At 47.2% G+C, this 22,703-nt stretch overlaps 1 protein-coding gene across 1 annotated transcript in view; it reads left to right on the top strand.

The window, feature by feature from the left end:
- The window catches only part of CCDC30 (coiled-coil domain containing 30), a 41,291-nt gene that overhangs the window by 2,129 nt on the left and 16,459 nt on the right, over positions 1-22,703 (top strand). The window contains exons 3-10 of the mRNA XM_059829819.1: positions 7,681-7,870; positions 12,546-12,691; positions 13,540-13,574; positions 14,373-14,493; positions 15,505-15,620; positions 18,867-18,974; positions 19,407-19,513; positions 20,380-20,572. Coding sequence (XP_059685802.1) covers positions 7,681-7,870; positions 12,546-12,691; positions 13,540-13,574; positions 14,373-14,493; positions 15,505-15,620; positions 18,867-18,974; positions 19,407-19,513; positions 20,380-20,572 — 1,016 coding nt within the window. The remainder of the gene's footprint in view (positions 1-7,680; positions 7,871-12,545; positions 12,692-13,539; positions 13,575-14,372; positions 14,494-15,504; positions 15,621-18,866; positions 18,975-19,406; positions 19,514-20,379; positions 20,573-22,703) is intronic.

The raw sequence follows: 22,703 nt of genomic DNA, 5'->3' as shown, positions 1-22,703 counted from the left end.
ATAGAGCTGGATGATTGTCACGACGGGGTTGAATGCTTATGGGTAAGGATGAGGGGGAAGGCCAATAAGGCGGATATCCTGCTGGGGGTCTGTTATAGACCACCCGACCAGGGCGTAGAGGCCGATGAAGCGTTCTACAAGCGACTGGCAGAAGTCTCACAGTCACAAGCCCTTGCTCTTGTGGGGGACTTCAACTTACCGGATGTCTGCTGGAAGTACAACACAGCTAAGAGGAAACAGTCCCGGAGGTTCCTGGAGTGTGTGGAAGATAACTTCCTGACGCAGCTGGTAAGCGACCCTACCAGGGAAGGTGCCCTGCTTGACCTGCTGTTTACGAACAGAGAGGGTCTGGTGGGAGAAGTGAAGGTCGGAGGCCGTCTTGGGCTTAGCGACCATGAAATGATAGAGTTTTCAATTTTTAGCCAAGTAGGGAGGCGGGTGAGCAATACCGCTACCATGGACTTCCGGAGGGCAGACTTTGCCCTGTTCAGGACACTGGTTGGGAGGGTCCCTTGGGAGACGGTCCTAAAGGGCAAAGGGGCCCAGGAAGGCTGGACCTTCTTCAAGAAAGAAATCTTGAAGGCGCAGGAGCAGGCAGTGCCCATGTGCCGTAAGAAGAGCCGGCGGGGAAGACGGCCGGCCTGGCTGAACAATGAGCTTATGCTGAGGCTCGGGGAAAAAAAGAGAATTTACCACCTCTGGAAAAAGGGGCAGGCAAGTGAAGAAGAATACAAGGCCCTCGTTAGGTCATGCAGGGAGGGAATTAGGAAGGCGAAAGCCCAGCTAGAGCTCAACCTGGCCACGGTCGTGAGGGACAACAAAAAAAGCTTCTATAAATACATTAACAACAAAAAGAGAGCCAAGGAGGATCTCCATCCTCTACTGGATGCGGCGGGGAACATTGTCACGAAGGATGAGGAAAAGGCTGAGGTACTTAATGCCTTCTTTGCCTCAGTCTTTAACAGCCACACCAGGTATCCTCAGGGTATCTGTCTCCCTGAGCTGGATGACAGGGATGGAGAGCAAAATAGGCTCCCCATGATCCAGGAGGAAGCAGTTAACGACCTGCTATGCCACCTGGAGACTCATAAGTCTATGGGGCCTGATGGCATCCACCCAAGGGTGCTGAGGGAGCTGGCGGAGGAGCTTGCCAAGCCGCTCTCCATCATTTATCAACAGTCCTGGCCAACGGGGGAGGTCCCGGATGACTGGAGGCTTGCCAACGTGACGCCCATCTACAAGAAGGGTCGGAAGGAGGATCCGGGGAACTACAGGCCTGTCAGCCTGACCTCGGTGCTGGGGAAGGTTATGGAGAGGCTCATCTTGAGGGCGCTCACGGGACACGTGCAGGATACCCAAGGGATCAGGCCAAGCCAGCACGGGTTCATGAAAGGCAGGTCCTGCTTGACCAACCTGATCTCCTTCTATGACCAGGTGACCCGCCTAGTGGATGAGGGGAAGGCTGTTGATGTTGTCTACCTGGACTTCAGCAAAGCCTTTGACACTGTTCCCCACAGTATTCTCCTAGAGAAGCTGGCGGCCTGTGGTTTAGACAGGTACACTCTTCGCTGGGTAAAAAACTGGCTGGATGGCCGAGCCCAGAGAGTTGTAGTGAATGGGGTGAAATCCAGCTGGCGGCCGGTCACAAGCGGAGTCCCCCAGGGCTCAGTTTTGGGACCGGTCTTGTTTAATGTCTTTATTGATGATCTGGACGAGGGGATCGAGTGCTCCCTCAGCAAGTTTGCAGACGACACTGAGTTGGGAGGGAGTGTTGATCTGCTTGAGGGTAGGAAGGCTCTGCAGAGGGATCTGGACAGGCTGGATGGATGGGCTGAGGCCAACCGATGAAGTTCAATAAGGCCAAGTGCCGGGTTCTACACTTCGGCCACAACAACCCCAGGCAACGCTACAGGCTTGGGGACGAGTGGCTGGAAAGCTGCCCCGTAGAAAAGGACCTGGGGGTGTTGATTGACAGCCGGCTGAATATGAGCCAGCAGTGTGCCCAGGTGGCCAAGAAGGCCAAGGGCATCCTGGCTTGTATCAGAAATGGTGTGGCAGCAGCAGTAGGGAGGTGATCGTGCCTCTGTACTCGGCGCTGGTGAGGCCGCACCTCGAATGCTGTGTTCAGTTTTGGGCCCCTCACCCCAAGAAGGACATTGAGGTGCTGGAGCGTGTCCAGAGAAGGGCGACGGAGCTGGTGAGGGGTCTGGAGCACAAGTCTGATGAGGAGCGGCTGAGGGAGCTGGGGGTGTTCAGTCTGGAGAAGAGGAGGCTGAGGGGAGACCTCATCGCTCTCTACAACTACCTGAAAGGGGGTTGTGGGGAGGTGGGTGTTGGTCTCTTCTCCCAAGTGACTAGTGACAGGACAAGAGGAAATGCCCTCAAGTTGTGCCAGGGGAGGTTCAGGCTGGATATTAGGAAAAATGTCTTTCCTGAGAGAGTAGTGAAACATTGGAATAGGCTGCCCAGGGAGGTGGTAGAGTCACCCTCTCTGGGAGGTATTCAAGGAGCGTGTGGATGTGGCATTGTGGGATGTAGCTTGATGGACATGGTGCTGTGTGGTGTTGGGTGGGTTGGTTTTTGGTGTGTTGTGGTTTGTTGTTGTTGTGTGGTGTGTTTTGTTGGTGTTTTTTGTGGTTTTTTTTTTTTTTTTTACGTTGGACCTGATGATCTTACAGGTCTTTTCCAACCTTAGTGATTCTGTGATTCTGTTAATGCAATATTAGAACTGATTTGTAATTGACTTGGAGGTTCTTGTCTGCCTCTACTGCCTTTATTCAGGAAATTGGGCAGTTTCTCACTTCGTGTGGCTCTGTTGTTGGACTGAGCATCTTCCAGAGGCTGTTTGAAGAACAGAATGGATAGAGTTGGAAAACAAACAGCACCGTATTATTTGACAGTGACTTCTCGGGTAACTGAGTGTCAAGCCGTGTTCCCCTTCAAGTCAGTGACTTTGCCATGGGCTTTGGTTTAGACAAAGTCCACGTTTTTTAAAACAACTTTGAAGGACGGTGATACGTTTTGTGATGGTGATTGTGATGCTTTTTTTTAGTGTAGTCATTTTGTTTAAAACAAATTGTTTCACTTAATATTTCACTTCAGATGATTTGCTTTCTTCTCAAACCCTGGCATCGCTTCCAGTGAGGGCAAATATATTTTGCTGGGTTTAGTTCTTGATTGTCTTCAGTCTTCCCAGTCTTCTGTTGTGCTTTGAGTACTGCTAATAGCACACCGTTCTCGTTAACTCCTCCTTTTGTGGTGTGTCTTATCCTGGGCCTAAGGTAAAATTGGGGGTGATAGCACAGCTCGAACAGTTTCTTTGTTACGCGCCCTTTATTTGGGGAGGCAAATCCAGGAATTTCGGGAAATTGATTGCAGTTTTGAGTCTCTGCGCAGTTTTGGCCAGCCTGCGGGTTTCAGGGAGCACGTCTGATGGAGAGACTTTTCAGAGATGGGTGTGCTTAAGCACTGCCTGAAAATTTGCTTCCTCTGGGCACCTAAAGCCATCGTCTCGTGTTGAAAATGCTGGCACGCAAGGGTTTAAATGACTAAGGAGCCTTCGCGAGCATCGCTGTGGCAGAAAACTTTATCGTTGGTTCTTCTCTCATCTTCCCCACGAGGTGGCAGGCGAATGACAAAAATGTCCCAAAAGCTGGGTTTGCATTTATTTCTTCGTAGTGGCTCTGCTCCTTTGGACTTTCTCCATTATTTTAGGGATTCTTCTGGCTGTTGAGCAACAATTAACGCTCGAATGGAAACAGAGATCCCTGTCCGTTTCCCTGGTGGGTTGCTAATTGCGAGCAAGCCGTCCCCGAGAGGTTTTTGTGGTTCTGCGATGCTTCGGTGCCATACGGTGTTTCTGTGCAGCTTTCTGGAGGAGTTTGTTTTGGGATATCGCTGTCAGACTTTGGTTTTTAAGAGTTGTTATTACCTTACTGATGGCATTAGCAACGCTCCTGCAATACGCGTTGATAATTTAGTAATCTGGGCAGTGGGTGAAGCCCTGTCTTCCACCAGGCTGTCCTCGTGCCAACCCTGGTGTGTTATGGGATGCTGGTAGATCGTTTTCTTGAGGGACTGTCTTTTTGTCTTGCAGGTCAGCCTCTCAAGAAGAAATAAAACCGAACCACTGGCTGTATCTGGCACAGAGCAGATGGATGTGCTTGTGCTTTAGCTGCTGCGCTTTCTCAAAGACTTCTAACGGACCTCTGCCGCAGGGTTCGATGCCGCATCCCTGTGTCCGTTCCCCAGGCCCCTGCTTTTCATCAGAGTTTGTGCAAACCCACCCAGAGATGCCTCCTGAGCCCTGTGGGGTGTAGGGCAGGCTGAAGGTCTCGAACTAGAAGGTGGTTGTCCTCTGGGTCTTACTCCCCCTCTTATTTTTGCGGGGCAGCTGGCTGTCTTTAGTAGGGACAAGATGATACTGCAGATGAGGCTGGAAACGGGGCTGGAGAAGGGTCTTGTGGAAAGGCAGACCCCGCTCTACTGGGATTGTTAAACAAGGGTGTGGGCAAGGCAAGAGCAGAGGATGGTGGGTAGGGAGCTTTTGGGAGGTTTGGAATGATAACGAGTTCAGATGGGAAAGGGCGGTTGAGGACAGAGGCTGGTTCAAGCCTGTGGCGCAAAGGAGGGCCCTGACCTGTGAACGGTGAAGTGCAAGCGGACAGGATCCGTCCTGATCTTGCTTGTGGTGACAGTTGGAAGTCCCAGCTTTGGGGAGCAGAGAGATTGGGAAGGGAAGAGGCAAAGACTCGGGTAAATGCAGGAGATCACTTGGGTGGGCTCTCGGGACTGAGCGCACTCCCTCCTCCAAAAGCAGCCAAACAGATCGGAAGCTCTGCTTGGTCCGAGGATGGCTGGGAGCAACTCGATCTGCCAAAAGCTGTTTCTGGTGATAAAAAGTAAGTTTCTGCTTACGCATTTACTTTTTGCCTGGAACAGGCTCGAAGGGCTGCTGCTGAGAGCAGCCACTGCTGGCTTTATGTTGGGCTATTGATCTGAGCTTCACCTCATTTGGTACCTCTGCCCAGAGTGCAATTTTTCCTTTCCTCGAGGCAGTTCATAATCCGTTTCCAATGGTTCTTGTCGAATACGCCTCGGTGGTTTTCGAGGGCGGATCGATAACTCATGCGCTGCATTACCAAAAGCCTTTCTGAAAAACAAATATAGTGGCGGTAAAACACAACGCTGTTGGGGGCTAGCCTGGATTTATTTAAAAAGCGAAACAAAAAGAATAAATAGTCGTAGGCTGATCTTGTTTATTGTAACAGCTGTACTGCTTAAACGTACCCAGCACAGACGAGCGGATGCAGCTTCTGTGGTGGGTGTGAGGATACCGGTGAACTGCTTATTTCTGAGAATTTCTTCCTGGGGTAAGACACCTTTGCAAATATAAAACTCACTTCCAAAGAAGTGAGCGCAGAGGTGGTGCAGGAGATACTTGCTAGCGGGAACACATCAGTGCACTGGTATAACGTTGCTTGTACGAGGTCTTTGCCCTTCTCAAACAGGACACGTTGGACGTGGTAGGGAAGGTGTTTGAGATACCCGTAAGAAATTAATGAGCTTTGACAAGCAGGTAATCTGTGCTGCGTACGGCAGACTCCCCTCATCCTCCCAGATCTTTTTTCCTCTTCAGCCTGTGGAAAATTTCTAGGTCCTGTTACCTGAAACTCTCCTGCTTAGTATTGCGTTGCAGGTTGGGTGTAGGGGAAGTACTTGAAGCGAAACTGTCGGTGTAGGAGCCACCATATGAGATCAGAGCGTTGGTCCTAAAGAGAGATGGTTGTCCCGTTTCTGGCCATAAAGCAGAGCAGCTTTCGGCTTATTTTACGTGGGATTTGGCAAAACTGGGAGGAAGTTGCAAGGCAGGTTGGAGGCAAGGCGGCGGTTCAGTTGAGTATGAGCTGTGGGCTGTTCATAATGCGTATGGAGCAAGTGGCCAGCTATTTTTAAACTGCAAAACACAATATTTTGCTCTGCTTCACGCAGGAAAGCTGCGTCACTCATGTTTGACCTCTTCATTGAACAAGCTGTAATTTGTAACCACAGGGGAAGGCAAATGGGGAACCGCAGGGTGTTTTCCATCCATAGGGCTGGACGGAGCTGCCTGCAAAATGCAGAGTGGAAACACGCGATTGATTTGAGCCTGAGGATGTGATTGCACTGAGTCCTCTGTTAAATCCAGCGTATGGAAGTGAGGAACAGGCTTGTCCAGAGCTGTGTATGTATCCTGTGTAAGAGTATGAGGAATATTTGCTCTGCTTAACTCCAGATGTCTAACCTTAGCTCCCTAAGCAGCGAAGGAGTGTGAATATCCCTCCTTCCTCCACACAAAACCCACAAATCCCCCCAGTTCCCATCCTACAGCACCTGGAAAACTTTATAATCTGGTTTGGGCTAGAAATTGGGAGCAGGGTTTGTTGGTTTTCTTTTTAATATGAATTACATAGGGAGGTTTTGAAAAACGCTTCCTTAGCTTAACAAGCTGTTGGATCCAGGGCAGGTGTTGCTGCCCTGACCACGCAGGAGACGAAAGGTTCCTCATATTCTCCTGGCAGATAAATTTCCAACCATGCAAGCGAGGGGCTCTTTTTAACAACTGTTCGTTGCACAAACACAATGGTGCCTAGCCATAAACCAGCTTCTCTTGCAAATGTTGTTGTCATCTATTTGCCTTGGAGGCCATTGAATCTTGAAGTTTTTCCCAGTACAGAGTCTTCCTAGCTATAATTTTGGCATAAACGGTGCAGAATTGACGGTTTAATTCTAAAAGGATTTTTTTTGCTCCTTTAATCCTACAGGAGACCTTCAGACAACAGGTCTGTGTTACTAGAAGCAGTCCTTAGCCTGGGTTTCTAGCTGGTTTTGGAGGAATGGGTCAGGAACGCTGTTCAGGGAGTGATTTCTAAAGTCATGTTTTAAGTACTCCGAGTCGCTTTGTGCCCATGGGGTGCTCTTTCTCCAGCTGCTTCAGGCCCTTGTTGGTTCCTCGCCATGCTTTCCTACCATATCACAAGGGATCCAACACCCCGATCTCCACCACGGGCTGCCACAATGCCCCAGGTGCTGCTGTGCATCCCTGCTGCGCTCGGGGAAAAATAAGATATTCAGATCCGCCTCCCTACCAGACAGTCCTTAGGAAAATAGCGATGTTCTGCTTATGTAAATGAATAAGGTATTTTGTGTCTGTTTTTCCAAAGAAAATGTTTATGTGATTGCCCTTCCCTCTGGTTTCTCTCAATGCCTTTTTAATCTGTTGTTTAATTTCCACCAGACTGTATTAAGGGGTAAAAGGGTTGGGGATAACCAGGTTGGTGAAACTCAGCTGCTGGGTAGAGGAAAATGGTCGCAACAACTCTACTACTTGAAGCAAGGCAGGAGAACTCAGTCTAGATGTAGCAGGTCCTAGCACTTGCTTGGCAGGCAGGGTAGTGGATGTGAGTGGAAACGTTAGGACAGATCAGAAACATTGGGGCAGTGGGAACGGGGCTGAGATAAGAACGGGGGATAAGAGGCAGAAAGGGAGGTGGGAAGCAGGTGAAGAGACTAAATGTTTTATGAGCTGTTGGTGAGCTCCAGGGGTGTAGTGGTGGGGAGTGTTTAGAGGAGCTAGGACACAGATCTGGAAGGAATCGGGCTTCATTTGTTCCTCTGCTCACAGAAAGCCTTGTCTTGCAGAAGCCCAGCTGAAGGAGGTCAAGGAGATGCTGGAACAGGAAGGCTTGTCTGAAATAGCTCACAGTAACGCCAGCGAACAGGTTGCTTATTTACTGGTGGAAAGAACGACACTGCTGGAGAAACTGGAGATCGCAGATCAGAAGTTGAATTCACACAACTACGTAGACGGCTGTGTGCAGCACAGCGTCAGGTACCCTCCTGCTTTAGCTGCTCAGGCTGACGGAAAGCGTGCTGGGGAAAAAAGGTTGTCTGTGAGATATTTTTTGAAGTAAAAGTATTTGTCCTATCTGTGAGGACACTGTGGATTCTTAATGCTGAAGTTGATCTCTTTATTAGTTTTCACACTTGTATATTTACGCTTGATTTGCTCCCACATCTTGCATAGGCATAGTGAATAGGCTTAATTTTAACAGAGAGAATGTTGAAGAGTTTGTGATATAGTTGGTCTGAGGATCTTCACTGAGTAATAATGACTTTCGACTAATCCAGATTTCCGGATGATCCAGTGTTTAATTTCAGATGACTGAGTTCCCCTGAAAATCATTAATTTAAGGAAAAAAACCCCTTCCCTATACTTAAGGTGAGGTTAAAACTCTTCCATCCTCTAGCTCAGTAGCTAGAAGACAAGGGAAGTTAAACAACCCTCTGCTTACAAACTGAGTTTAGTAAATAAATTTCACAGCATGACTTGATGATTGGCAGGTTAGAGAGGACCATCCATGTCTTGATTTTTTTTTTTTGCTTTCTGAGGTCGAGATGAAGAACGCTGACAAATGGTGGAGGAGCAGCAGCTACTGCATGCTGCAGAGACAATTTCTGACAGATCGTCTCGCTTAGGGAGATCTCCCTCCCACCAAGGCCACCGATTTCCACCTACTCCTGAATATGGCCATTTCACGGAACTGGAGCCCAGGAGCCGCTGGCTCTCGTAGCTGTTTCTCCTGCATTGCTGTGCTTACTGGCCTCATCCATAACAGTTCTGACAGCAATGGCTGGAGGAGGTACAGGAGGACAAAAATTGCTGCACTGGGCCAGGTCTAGAGCCTGTTTAGCCCTGCGGTATTTGTGATACGCTGTTAAGTTTTTCTTCTTTTTCCCAATCTCCTTCCGCCACTTCAGAAGTGTCCAGGCCAGGTTGCCCCTCTGGAGGGAGAGGGGCTGCTCTTGTCTGGGGACGCAGTGGGTGAGCTTAGGGGAGAAGGCTTCAGGCTGCAAGGGGGACAGGAGAGGGCCAGGAGCTGCAGCCCCTGCGAAGAGCAGCTAGCCAGGAGTCACAGGAAAGCCCTCCTGGGGACAGGCAGGGTTTGGTGACCTCCAGGTTGGAGTTGGCTGGGACACAGGCAAGTGGAAGACTTGCAGACAGACCATTTCATTGCTGTCTCATCTTCTGTCACTACCTTGAACTTTCTACGGTTTTAAGTTTCTAGTTTTTCATTCTGATAAAACTGGTTTGGAGTTTGAAAAGCTTCTTGGCCTTTTTTGGGCCAGCTCGCTGAAGGAGGGAGGCTCGGCAGACCCGCCGCGAAGCTCAGCTTGATTTTGGCTGTGTTGCACCACCTAAGCAGAAGCCAAATGCAAAACCTCAGAAGACAGTGTCGCAGGAGGGCAAATATGTCGTGATAGTTCATCACAAATGCTCCCCTTCCCTCCAGTGGCCTGCAGTATCTGAATCAGAGGTGTTACCATTGTGTCTAGTAGTCCTTCATTAATTTTTCTCTTCCATGAATCTGGTTGCTTGTTAAACCCGTGCAGTTTTCTTAATAGCCTCAACATCTTGTAGTGAGGACTTTCACAGTTCAGCTACTGCCACATGAAGTTCCTTTGTTTCAACCTACCATCTCCCGGCTTCGTTTGATGCCTTCCAGCTCTTGTATTAAGAGGCAGTGAACAATTGCCTTTTTATCTGCCTTTTCTGTGCCACTTGGGATTTTACTGACCTCCGGAGCATCCCTTTCTGGCTGGAGAGTCCTAGTCTGCCTAACTATTGTAGAGTTGGGTGTCATTCGGGATTCATCCATGGTACAGTAACACTTTCAGATGTAAATATTCACCTTGGAAACAAAGAATCTCTTTCCAGTGGGACAGAGAAACTTCCCTGATGTGCTGTCTCCCGCTCTTGGATAGAAAATGCCTCTCTGCAAATCCTCAATAATCTACCCGTGAATGCCTGTCACTTGACACAAATGTTTGCTGCATTTTTTTCCTGCGAAGCAGTGTAATAGAAACCCCACTAGTAGTTAAAGAGGGGAAGCAGAGCTGTAACCTTCCGATGAAATGCCAGTTAACCACGTCTGCTACCGAGCGTTGACCAGATGTGATTGGATTTGCTTTTTCTTCAGAGCCACGGCTGAGTAAGGGAAGTAGGGTCAGGGCAAATGAAGGATGCAGCTGCCTGCAAGTCTGGTCTTGAATCCAAACCTCGTTGCATGGAGCTCGTCCTTCTGAGGATGCAGCTGACTTCTCCTAGCAGTCCCCTCTCAGGACCGTTCTCTCTAGTGATTCTGTAATGAACATTTTTCTGTAACGAGACTGGTCTTGACTACTGGGTAAAGGGGGAGAGAGTGTTGTTGCAGCTGGGCTGGATGAAAGACAGAGCCAAGGCAAAGTCGTCTTATGTGGAAATAATATAGGCTGTCTATGTGTGAAGAACAGCGTGGAGTTTACTTGAATTCCTCCTGGTATGTAGTGCCAGAGTGCCCTAGTAGGTAGACAGGGCTGTAAATACCTGATTTTTACCCACTTTTCATGCTGCTGTTTAGAGGAATGAGGCTTATTAAAGGAAAATGTATTCTTGCACGATCAAAACACATTATAATGTGTTAATGCACCTCATTACTAATCACACACGACTTGTCTGTAGTTCTTATACTGGGCACCTTTCTTTCTGTGTTTTTCAAAACCAGGTGAAAGATATATTGGAGATCTCTTTTTCCAGGAAAACAGTTTCTCTAAAGCGGACTGTTTATTCTCCCCAAATGATGTCATTGCTGTCTATGCTTGTGAACTAGAAACTGTTGATTAAGCGCCCCATTGTTTGGGGTAGCATCACACTTGGTTTACAGAATCATTAGAGTCACGGCAGTGTTACAGGTTAATAGGTTAATTGCTCTTGTTACTCTGTTTACTGGAACGTGTAGCCTTTCTTATTCTCAAATGACCTGTTACGTACTTGTTTCACTCTTAGACTGAAGGTCCAGATACGTTCCTGTCTGTTACAGAAATGAATGCAGCTTTTAGCTGGACCGCTCAAGCATAATTGATTTTTTTTGATGCATCCTCACTAATGCAAAAAGCCAGGGTACAAACACGCGTCTTTGTGTAGTTGTCTCTAATATATACATGGGGAAATGCTTTCCGAGCTCTGGTAGAAGGCATGGCATATACAAGCGCGCTCACCTCTGTAGAGCCAAGGTGCAAAATATTAATGACAACCAACCTCCTGAGCATTAGCAAATCCTTGATGCTGGTTCATGTGTGCAGGCTGCAGGGGAGCAGGAATCTGTTAACTCGCTAAGTGGTTCAAATGAGAGGCACATGGGGAAGTAACCCAGTGTCACTCTGATAAAGTGAGTTAAGCATACTCGGCACCAATATATTTCTTTGGGCAAAGCTGAGCCCACGGGCTTTAAAAGGAAGATACCAAGGAGATCACAGGTTTTTTTAAAAAAAAAAATAAAAATGAAAGTAGTGAACCCGCAGAGTTCCCGGTACTAGCTGAGACAAGTAAGGGATTTTCACAAGGATTTGGGGTAACTCTGGTTGAAACGTTCTCTTCAAATATAAAGTATGATTACAAAACGCCTTCTAATCAAGGTATGTTGAAACTGAAAATCCTACACACTGGTGTCGAGGGATACATGGCAGCATGCTTTCTGGTGGTGTTGAAATCTTTCTCTGCGAGGCTGTGTTTGATCACATTCATCAGATATTAGAAGATGAACTCCACCAACAGCATGAATCGATGTGGTTTACTGGAGAGACAATGAATAAGGTAATAAATTTGCACATTTTCTTGCTGATGGTATGGCCCACAGTTGAGATTTCAAGCGGTGGGTCTGTTCTTAAGCATGCTGTGAGGTTTTTTTTATTGTTCTTAGCTGATGGGATGCAGATGAGCTCTGAACTTCAGGCTGTGCAACCACATCAGCCTGGTGCTACGCATGAGTTAATCGCTTCTGCTGAGAGCCAGGGTTAACATCTCACCAGCTTTTGGTCAGGGCTGGCTTGTGAGCACTCATGTGCCTTTAACGGTAGCCTCAAATAAATGCCATTGGAGATGAGTGGACCAAAGGAGGTGAAAAATAGCTCTTTTTGTATCAGCTGAAATTACTTTTCTGCAGAATCACAGGTCAGTGGGAGCAGTCTCTGGCTCCGGCACTCTAGGAGCCAGTGCAGACTGGAAGAGGAGGTTAGCAGTGCCAGGCTGGCTTCGGACTAGCTCTCACAACGGCCATGGGACCACAAACGTGCAGAATTGACTTGTCCTTGGAGCAAACTCTCACGGGGTGCGGTGGAGCCCTCTGCTTGGAAAACCTCATATATAATGTGTTTGAAAAATGCATCGTAATTAATGGCATTGTCTCAGGGAAGGGAAAAACAGAGCCTTGTGTAGGGAAACAGCCACACCATGCTGTTCAACACCTGTGGTTTTTGCACGTGTTCGCGGTGAAGAGGGTTATCCACTGTGTGTCTGTGTCTCCTGCCTCTGCAGTGGCTTCCCCAAGCTCACCTGCTTTCTGTTTGTGTTGCCACCCCTGTTCTGGTGGGTCAGGTGTAGCGCAGAGAGGAAACCTGCCTCGGTTGCATCATTGGGAGGGTTATCTCGTTTCTGTTGGAGCATTAGCCCTTGTGTTTCGGTCCTACAGGGAAGAGCTGGAGAGGGAACGAGCATCGTGCGCAAGAGTTAAACGAGATCCGGATGAGGCCACACAGAGGCTGCTGATGGCCCAGGAAGAGACCCAGAGGTTGACAGATGAGCTGGATGCACAAAGAAAGGAGCACGGCAAAATAGGTAAGCACTTCTCTTGTGGCTGCTCCTAATTACTGGCCTGCACTTAGCCCACCCCTGGCTAGTGTAAGCCTGGGACATCTCGCCTAGGGGAGCGGCAGGCAGGTTGTCCTGTGTCCTCTCTGCTTGTCATGTGGAAAAAACAGTGTCAGATGTTAGCTGGTACCTCGGAGCTCTGCATGCAGTCGTTAACAGTCACAAATCAATCAATTCTGAGTGGGGAAAGCTCAAACGTGGGGTTATGTGATCTGTGATTACAGCAGCAGGGTCTTGACTGACTTCCTCTCCCTGGCTCATATACAGGGAGAAATTCATGCCCTAGGAGGGGATGGAGAGGAAAATGACACCTTGCTCCAGGAACAGCGTAGCTAAAATACCATGTACACAGCGTTAGCACAGCTGGACCACTCGTCTCTAGGTTCTTCAGATGCTACGTTTGGGATGCTACCTCATTATGAGTTGTTAGCAAGCGCCGGTTATGAGCGCTTGTCAGCAATCTTGAAGTGACTGGTTAGATTCTTATCACTGCTAATATTTGCTTAACCTCCTTATTGAAATAACTGTTGTTGACTAGACCTTAAGTGCTACATTTTTTTAAAATACTGACTGTAAAAATAAACAGTTTTCTGGAGGAAAAATCAAACTACTTGATAAAGCTGCTGTCGGAGTGGTCCCTAAAGCCAGGCGCTTCACTGCTACTTCCTACAGGAGATTTCCCGAGCAAAACACCGCTTTCTGGATGCTTTTTCTCTGGGTTACTTACGTTGTCCCAAAATCTGTGATGCAGAATTTCAGTGGAGAACAGCAAAACGTGATGAGATAACATCTTCCTGCCTCACGTGCCTTTGCAGAGACCGATTCACTTAAGGAGACTGGTACCACCTGGGTAGGGTTTATGTGTGAACCACAGGTCCTGATGCTGACCTCGCAGCTCACTCGCAACACTCGGACCTAGCTAAACCTTCCAGCCAGCCTCCAGAGCCATCATTTACAGCCTTTTAATCAAAGGCAGGGAAATGAGCTCTCTGCGGGCATCTGCTTTGTGTATCGATTGATACACACGTGTCCCTGGGGATGGAGCGCGTGGGGTGTTGCAGCCTTCAAACAGTACTGCTTCTCCAGATCACGGACGGGCTGCAGCGTGCGACTCCTCTCAGTGGATCGTAGCCTGCGTGGGGAAAATCTGTGGTTTATAATCTTCTTAAGTATCAAATGAATGTAAGGCTTTCCAAACTGTAAGTAAGGGTTTAATGCTTGTTATGTCTGTGTGGTTTGTTACGCTGCGAGTATTAGTGTGCAAAATTAGTGTTATGACATCTTAGTGGCTTCCCTGATGCTGCATATCTGCATGCCTGCTCCTGATGAGTTTCAGAGCCAATTGCTCTATAAATAAATTGATTTTCTAATAATAAAAACCTAAAATGAAATCTCTGATCTTTAGTAAAACTCCACTTAAACAGTGTATTTTGGTTCCATGAAAACTTGCAGCTGCTTGCTTGCATTGAAGAGAAAATACAAGATTGCTCCTGGCCAGTTTGTAGCCCAGTTATTGGGTCTTTGGTGATGAGAGATTTTAAATTGTGTGCCTAGCTGGCTGCTGCTTTCATTTTTTTTCTTTAGTTTTCCTTCAACTCTGTATTTAACAAAGTGCATTAAAAATGTTGCTGAGTTTTGTGTTCGGAAGCATACAAATGGACTGCCACAGCAAAACTGTCTCTTTATTATCCTTGTAGACTCGGCCTCGTGGTCCGCCCTGCAAGCGCCTGAGAGCCAGGAGGAAGGGGTGAACGAATGGACAGAGAGTGGTAGGTCATGCTATTTGCAAGCAGGAAAGATCCAGAATTTTATCAAGGCTTTCTGTAGTGGTAAACAGGCTTTTCAGCAAAATAAACACTTTGGTAGAAGGTGTTCATTGCCTTTTATTTGAAATTACAAAACTGAAAATCCAATATCAAAATCCTTCTTTGAAATGGAGGTTTGGGGTTATGTTGTTTTTTTTTTTTTTGCTAGATTGGGACCAAGAAAGAAGGTATGTTTTTATTTTTGCCCGAATAAAAGTAAAATTTAAGCTGAAATTTCCTGTGCCCAGCGTTAAGCTGAAAAGGGAAAAATGTTAGTTTTCCTTGCAGAAAAGGTAAACAGTCTTATCACTGGTTTTCCTTAGGATTAGGATACCAGTGTATACGCCGACACACTTCTGTCAGTGTGCTCGTAATACAAACATCTTTTCCTATTTCTTGCACTTGAAATACGAGGTAGTCTGCATTAACTGGTGTGATGGTGGCATATGTTTATTGAATCAGGCTCGAAGGTTTGGTGTACAACCATAATTTTTACTGTACTGGCCATTTCATAAATATTAACGCTAGCACAACGCTGCTACGTTAACTGGGATTGTGTTTCTGCTCGCAGCAAATTATGACTTTTAGGATGAAAATAAGAAATATGGCTGTTTGGGTTTTTCAAAGCTTACCCTGGTTGTTTGTGAAACCCATACCTAAACATCTGAGGTGAGGCATTTTCCATGATCTAGAGGTAAACTGAATCCCTTGAATAACTGTGGAGAGACTGCTGTGCTTCTCTAATAAACATAGCACTGCTACTGAACCTGGATCTCCAGAAGCATAAACCTCTACTACGTGAGTAAGAGAACGTGTTCCCATATATATGGGGAACTCCCCTCTGTGCTGTTGCACACATACACCTGTGCATAAGGGCAATGCAATTTCAGAAACCTTATTCATGCAGTAGCCCTCCTCTGAGCTTGGTCAAGGGCCAAACTGGTGGTGGTGACCAGATTTTTCTGTTCCGTACAGACAGGACTGAGCTACAGAAGGCCATGGAGCACAGCAGCAGACTGGACAAGGAAATTCTGGCGCTGCAAGCACGGGTCCAGACGCTTGACTTGGAAAGAAAAGCGTTCCTCGATCTGGTGAGTACCCATCTCCTGCTGCTGGATCTCCTGGGCTGCTGTGGCACCAACGAGCCTCTGCGCAGCCAACGCTCGTGGGCTGGTTCCTGACATTCAGCCCTACTCCTTAACCTGCCCTGCCTCTCTATTTCCCCTCTCTTTTCTGTAGCCAGTCTTTCCAGAGCTGTGGTTCTGATGTTTCATGGCTCGTGGAGTAATAAACTTTGGGAAACAGGCAGAATAAATAACCAAAGAGTGTTTTAAAGCAGCTGCTGTTACTGCAACCCTGAAGAAAGTTCAGCTCTCTTAGCATCCTTCAGTGCAGGAAGTTTGATACTTCACCAAACACCGAGGGGGCTGTGCCTGCTTGAAGTAGGTACGTGCTTTAGGGCTTGCAGCATAGAGCCCTGAAATACATGTTTTCCTGTGCCCACTGTACAGCATGACAGGCTGGTCAACAGCCGGCTGAAGATGAGCCAGCAGTGTGCCCAGGTGGCCAAGAAGGCCAACGGCATCCTGGCCTGTATCAGAAATGGTGTGGGCAGCGGGAGTAGGGAGGGGATCGTGCCCCTGTACTCGGCGCTGGTGAGGCCGCACCTCGAATGCTGTGTTCAGTTTTGGGCCCCTCACTCCAAGAAGGGCATTGAGGTGCTGGAGAGTGTCCAGAGAAGGGCGACGGAGCTGGTGAGGGGTCTGGAGCACAAGTCTGATGAGGAGCGGCTGAGGGAGCTGGGGGTGTTCAGTCTGGAGAAGAGGAGGCTGAGGGGAGACCTCATCGCTCTCTACAGCTATCTGAAAGGGGGTTGTGGGGAGGGGGGTGTTGGTCTCTTCTCCCATCTAACTAGCGATAGAACGAGAGGAAATGGCCTCAAGTTGCGCCAGGGGAGGTTCAGGCTGGATATTAGGAAAAATTTCTTTCCTGAGAGAGTGGCATTGGAAGAGGCTGCCCAGGGAGGTGGTGGAGTCACCATCGCTGGAGGTGTTCAAGGAACGTGTGGCCGTGGCACTGCGGGACATGGTTTAGTGGGCATGGCGGGGTTGGGTTGGTGGTTGGACTTGATGGTCTTACAGGTCTTTTCCAACCTTAGTGATTCTGCATCAGCTTGATGCTTTCCATTACGAGTTAATGTTTGCACAAAATCAAGTGGGTAAATATAGTAAGCAAGGTTTCTACCTTTTCTTGGGGACTGTTATTAAAGACAGTGAATAAGTTTAGCCTAAAACCCAATATTAGCTATTTTTCAATCAATTTAAAATTTATGCTCATGTTTTGATACCTCCCAGCCTCTTTGGCTTTTTAATCTGGCTACGTTGGTTTCTTCAGTAGAAGATAAACTTATTCCTCTTCATTTTGTGTGGGCTTTCTTAAGTCAATGCCATTACTATTAGTTTAACGCTTGATGTGATAAATTTAGGATTCTCTAAATGCAATAATCTTTATCAACAAGATAGTTCCTTACTGAGATTGCCAATAGTGAGTTAATATAACAATCTGTTTCCCATTAAAATGTGTCATTTGGCACAAATTCTGGTTCTGTTCTTAACTCTCAAGCTCTTTATGTCAGTCCTTCAGCAGGCTATAATTGGTTGCCAGCAGTCTGTAATTACTTATGCCATCCCAGCATGGGTAGCTCAGCAGCTGTCTTGCAGGTCTCTTGGATTAAAAGGAGTATTTTTAAATTAATATATATTAAGTATCTTTGAGAATACCATGCCCATCTCTTTACAATATATCGAAGACTTACTTTCTTGAATATAGTTTATTCACATTTGAGGATTTAAAAATTTTAGTAAGTAGTTCTGTTCCTTGCATTTAAAAACATTGCTGGTTCTTCCTTAGCATAGCATCTAAACATGTCTGTTATCTCAAACCTTGTATTGTATTGTTATTCCAAATAACATTTTCGTTGCTTTAGGACATTGCTTCTTTCAGTCACTGCGTATACATACGTGTGTATGTGTATGTATTTTTTAATACATATAAAAAAGAAATATATATACAGAAAAAATATGCAGATACATGTAAGGTATTATTTTCTCTGTACAGAAAAAAAAAATGTAGCCAGACAGAGATCAATTCCAACCAATTGTGTTGTTAAGCTACAAGCAAATTACTTTTATTCCTTTAGAATGAGGCTTAGCTGTTGGCATAAAAGTTAGAAAACCATGATTTTGAATTTGTAAAAGCTGAAAGTGTGCCTCATTATGAGCCCCAGGAGTTCTGCATCCCGAAATCTTTTTTTCTGCCTGTGAGTTACGGACAGCTGGGTGAGGAGCGGGCTGGCCAGTGGCTCCGGTTTGGTGGTCTGTGGGACACTGACCTCGTCCCTGCCGTGTGCTCCACCAGCTGGAGTATTGAGCCTTAACCGTGCAGGATCGGGCGTCTGTGTGGCATAAGTGAGTCTGTGTGAGTGGGCTCTGCAGGTGCCTGTGGGTGTGGATGGAGGCATAGCACGAGGCTGAAGAAAGGAAAAATGCATGCTGAGAAGTTGGCGTGTGAAAGCTTTGCGACAGCTGATAGCTCCAGAGACCAGCAATGCTGTTAAATCTGCAAAAATTGGTAAACTTGAGATGCCAGTGGTCCGCTGAACCTGGGCAAGGTCCCTGGCATTGACTGCGTGAGGCTCGGATGGCATCCCCGTGTGCTGCTGGGCATGTCTGAAGAGTACGGGATTATATCTGCAACTGGTGAAGGTGAGCACTGTCTGCAGGACTTCACGAACACCCATCCAGAAGCCACCGTGGTACGACCCTGCGCTTCCCAGTAAATGACTGGGGTTGGCCTCCCAGCTGTTGCTCCAACTGGTAGCCAAGAGTGAGTGTGCGAGTGAGTAAGTGACTGTCCGATGAGAACAGTTACCTGCTAATAATAACAATACTATTATATTGATCCTATCGATAACAGCAAAGACACCTTTGTGTCCTCAGAAATAGCAGTTGTCATCTGTCTACCCCTCTGTACTCAATCCTGTTTGGTAAAAGGGGATGTACAACATGTGCACGATCGGTAATTGAAATAAATGAAGAAAAATCGCTTACCCTTTAACGCAGCACGGCATTCCCCCTTTTACTGCTCTTTACCTCTGTGAACAGTCTGAGGCCACCCAGCTGGAGCAGCCGCATGATCTCAACCAATCCCTCAAGCTGAGTGGTCAATATTCGTACATCCGCAGTTTATCTACAGCAAATTTGAGGGCATTCTTAATTCTCTTAAGACAGCAAGATGAACGTTCACCAAAAACAAAAGCAAGTGTTTTCCTTTTGAAGGTTGAACAGCTCAAAGAGGAGATCTGTGAGTATCAGAAGAGCGAGAAGCAAGGACTTCCATTGCCTGCGTCAGCCGAGACTGAAGAAGTCGCAGTGTCCTCGCTGCAGGTATTTTCAAGGGCTTTTTGTTTGCCGTTCTAGAAAGCGAATTGAGCAAACAGGCCCCCCTCTGCATTTCAGCCCCATGCCGTAAATGATGACGCGTGGCTTGTAGTGCAGAAAGGTTTGTGTTCTCCTTTCTACATATGTGCGAGTGCATCCTGTGCAGGTGTGATGTAGGATTTATGCTGGGCATAACAAATACACTAACGTGTAGAGCATGTCTCTTGGCATAAGCTAATACCCACTAGTGCCTTCGTATTGTTAAGGGCTTTGGGGGGGGTTTGTTCCTATGGCTGGTGGATTATCTAATGCAGATAGAGTAGCAGATGCAGCTCATGTTTTCTGGTTGTTTATTTACGAGAGACTTGGCTCGCTTTGGAATTAGTCATGCTAAGATTTCAGTCTTAATTATGTGCTAACGTTTCATTTTCTCTTCAGTCACAGGCCACAAAGGATGAAGGGAGGGTTGAAGGAGACCCCGTTTCAGGCAAAGCTGGCTTAGATCAAGAGGACAGATATCAGAGTTGTGAAACACTTTATAAAAGGTGAGCAATGTAGAAATCCTTCTTCATCTGTTGCATTTTCACTGTGGCTTATCTGGCGCTCCGGTTGCTGGTATTCTGTTTTGCAGGGTGCATTTAAGTATTGGGTTATTTAGAATACTCTTGGGTACCAGCTTTGTTCCTCTGCTCCCACATCAGAAAGTTTGGAGGTAATGCAGTCCTGAGTGGGTCTGTAGCCCTTGGTATCAAGAATGCGGGCTGTTTTCTGGCACTTTCTCTGGTTTGTTGCTTTCCTGAAAGAATAGGTTTGGGCTTTTATGGCTCTCTGCAGACAAAAGTGCTGTTTTCAAAATTATTTTGTTGCTGGGAAGATTTCCTCTGGATTTGGTTGCTGTCCAGGGGTGTACCAAAACACTTGGCTTTCAGACTTACAAATATGTAAACTGGGATTTTTAAGGGAAGTCGGAGCTTCATTATCCTGTGGCCTGCTCAGAAAGCTGCTTCTGCTGCTGAGCTGCTTCTGGCATGTTCAAGGAGGAAAGGGGGTCTGATCCTATCCCTCTGTCTCTTTCTTTTTTTTCTTTTCTTCCCTTCAAATGCCCAAGCCTGTTCCCCCACCTCATGCAGCTGAATTTGCCATTGCCTCTCTGCCTTGTGCTTGACCAGTTTTCTCCCCAGAACTTCATCATTACTTGTGTAGAGCCCGTCGCCACTAATTCCCATGCATCGCCACCTAAATAAGAGCAGGCACAGGTCGTGCTGGATGCGAGACTCAAAATTAGCAGGATGAAATATTCCATAGTGAAAAACACATCGGCTTTTCCTCACCGGTGGTGAGCGGTTTGGATGTGTGTCAATGCGTTTCCGTAGCAGTTCTAGCCTTGGTGATACCGGTCTTTGGCGTGTAGGTGCCCAGAGGTGATTGAAAACGTCGAGGGCAGGAATTCACAGCTCCTTCACAAGCTGCAGAAACTAGAGCAGGAGCATGAGGATTTGGTCGAGTGCAATGAAGAGCTGGAATCAATTCTGGGAGAAACACAGATCCAAACCAAGCAGGAGAAGGAACAGTTTGAGAGTGAGGTGGAGGGACTTCACTGGAAAGTAAGTAAGGAATGGAAGAAATACGGTTTGGTTTTGTTTAATTCTAGCTGCTTTTCTCTCTTCATATTGATTAGTAAAATAAGATGATGTTTGACCTAACCCTGCACACTGCTTTGTTTAGTTTGACAAGAAATACAACTAGCAAAATCTGTCGATTTTGGAAAAGAGGGGGAAAGAAGGAAAAAAAAATAATTCCAGCAGTGAGTAAATGATGCTTGTTTGGAGGTGCAGATTCCCCCAGTGTCACAGCAGCATTGTCTTTTCCAGCTCCTGTCCCCCGTCCTTCGTGCTTGGGCAAGCAAAGTTAACTAGCTAACATACCTCCTGCATCCACAGGAGTGAGATCGGCCACACTCCCTTCCCGTACAGCCTTTCTGGACCTGTGGACTCTGCACCCTTTAGTTTCTTGGCTGAGCTGAAGCAAAACCTTTTTGTTTCAAATTCAAGTTGCATCTTTTTTCTCTGGAGCTATTTCTTCTGAAGCTTTTGTAGCTTAGAAGCTCTGATTTCCCCCAAGAGGCTGTCCTAGATGCCATCAGCGCTCCTGATGGACTTCAGCCTTGGTCTCCTGCAGGAACTGCTTTTCCATGTTGGATGGTTGTTTCTTCTGCCTGCGGTTTCTGCTGAAAAGCAAGTTCCAGGAAGCTCCAAGTCCTCTTGAGGCTCAGAAGAGAGGCAAGAGGGTTTCCTGAAGCCCGTGAGGTGTCCCTTAATCCGGCACCCATGACAGAAGTCCAGGCTTTGACTTGAGTCCCTAACCCCTCTCTCCAGACCTATCCAACAGAAGAAAATGCTCAGTGTGGGACACTGATGCTCCTCGATCCCAGGAAAGGTCACCAGTTAAGCATGCTGGTGACAAAAGATTTCACTTTTGGCTTTTCCCAAAGCACAGCATCTTGGAGAGCTGTCAGCCTGTGTGGCAAACACCGAGGCACTTCTGGGTGTGGGGGGGCCAGGATCTGCACTGCCTGGGGACATCCTGGCTGAAAATAACAAATTTGAGGAGACAGTGAGTTTCTCTCACCACCTGCTACCTCTTGCTGCAGCATCTGCACTTGAATGGGGCAGGCATGGCTGGATACATCTTTTTGAAGAGGTGTGATAAACTGATACACTTGGAGAAGCTCTGCTCGATCCTGATCGAGATGTGAGCTCACTCAGTCCCTCTCTCTCCCATGTCCTACTTGATTTTGGGCACCCTCAACCCAGGGCAATCTGAATCTTTTTCCTGTTAATAGGACAAGACCATTCAGATCACCCTTTGACTTGAGGAGGTCGATAGAAAGTTCTTGGTTATTTCCACGCGTTTGCATGTGACAGGGAACCTCTGGGAAATTGCAGACGTGAAGCACCGCGTTGATTATCTTGGTTTACCAGAACCATGGCAACATTAGAGGTCTCCTTGCGACACCTGCAGAGCCATCTCCAGCCACGTTTTGAGCAAGGATTAAGTTACTGCTGCAGCTTCTCAGCCTGACGCTGCCTTTGTCAGAGTGGTCTTTAGCCTTGATTTACTGGATGGACTCTCCATCCCTCTGGAGGTAGCTCTGTGAGGAGCACCTACGCTTACTGACTGGTTTGTGTCTGCTTGTCCCAAGGGAAAATACCGTTTGCAGCATCACTGCCAGGGTATGTGAACCCTTACAGACAGGGCAGCTGAAGAATTTATAGCCAGAGAGAACAGAGGAAGCCAGAAGTTGGTCTTGCTAGATGGGGAGGTGGGCTTTTCCCCCAAAAGGCTGGCTGAGGACATCTTTTCCTTTGGCTGAAGCCCTGCTGCTTGGCCAAAAGCTCTTCCTTCCTTGGGCTGAGTTGTCCTCTCCCCTCTCTGTGGTTAAGAGATGCTCTCTGCACTGATCATGGTCCTGGATTGCGACGCAGCAGAACCAGTCCATAGAGGACCTTGGATTTCTGAGGTGAGAAGGAAGGGCACACGCAGGTTTTCAACCAGGAGTGAGAGGTGTTCGGTAATGTCCATACGCTTGCTGTTGTGTTAAAACACGATGTAGGAGTATGAAGGCATATCCCATGTGAATGCTGAAGCAGCCACACATCTCCGAGATGAATTGTTCAAAGGGAGAAAAGGTGAATTACTTGTCAGTGGCCTCTGGCTGTGAGGGAAAAGTCTCTA

This window comes from Gavia stellata, chromosome 27 (assembly GCF_030936135.1).
Source record: "Gavia stellata isolate bGavSte3 chromosome 27, bGavSte3.hap2, whole genome shotgun sequence".
Taxonomy (NCBI): domain Eukaryota; kingdom Metazoa; phylum Chordata; class Aves; order Gaviiformes; family Gaviidae; genus Gavia; species Gavia stellata.
This window is presented reverse-complemented; position numbering and strand designations above follow the sequence as displayed.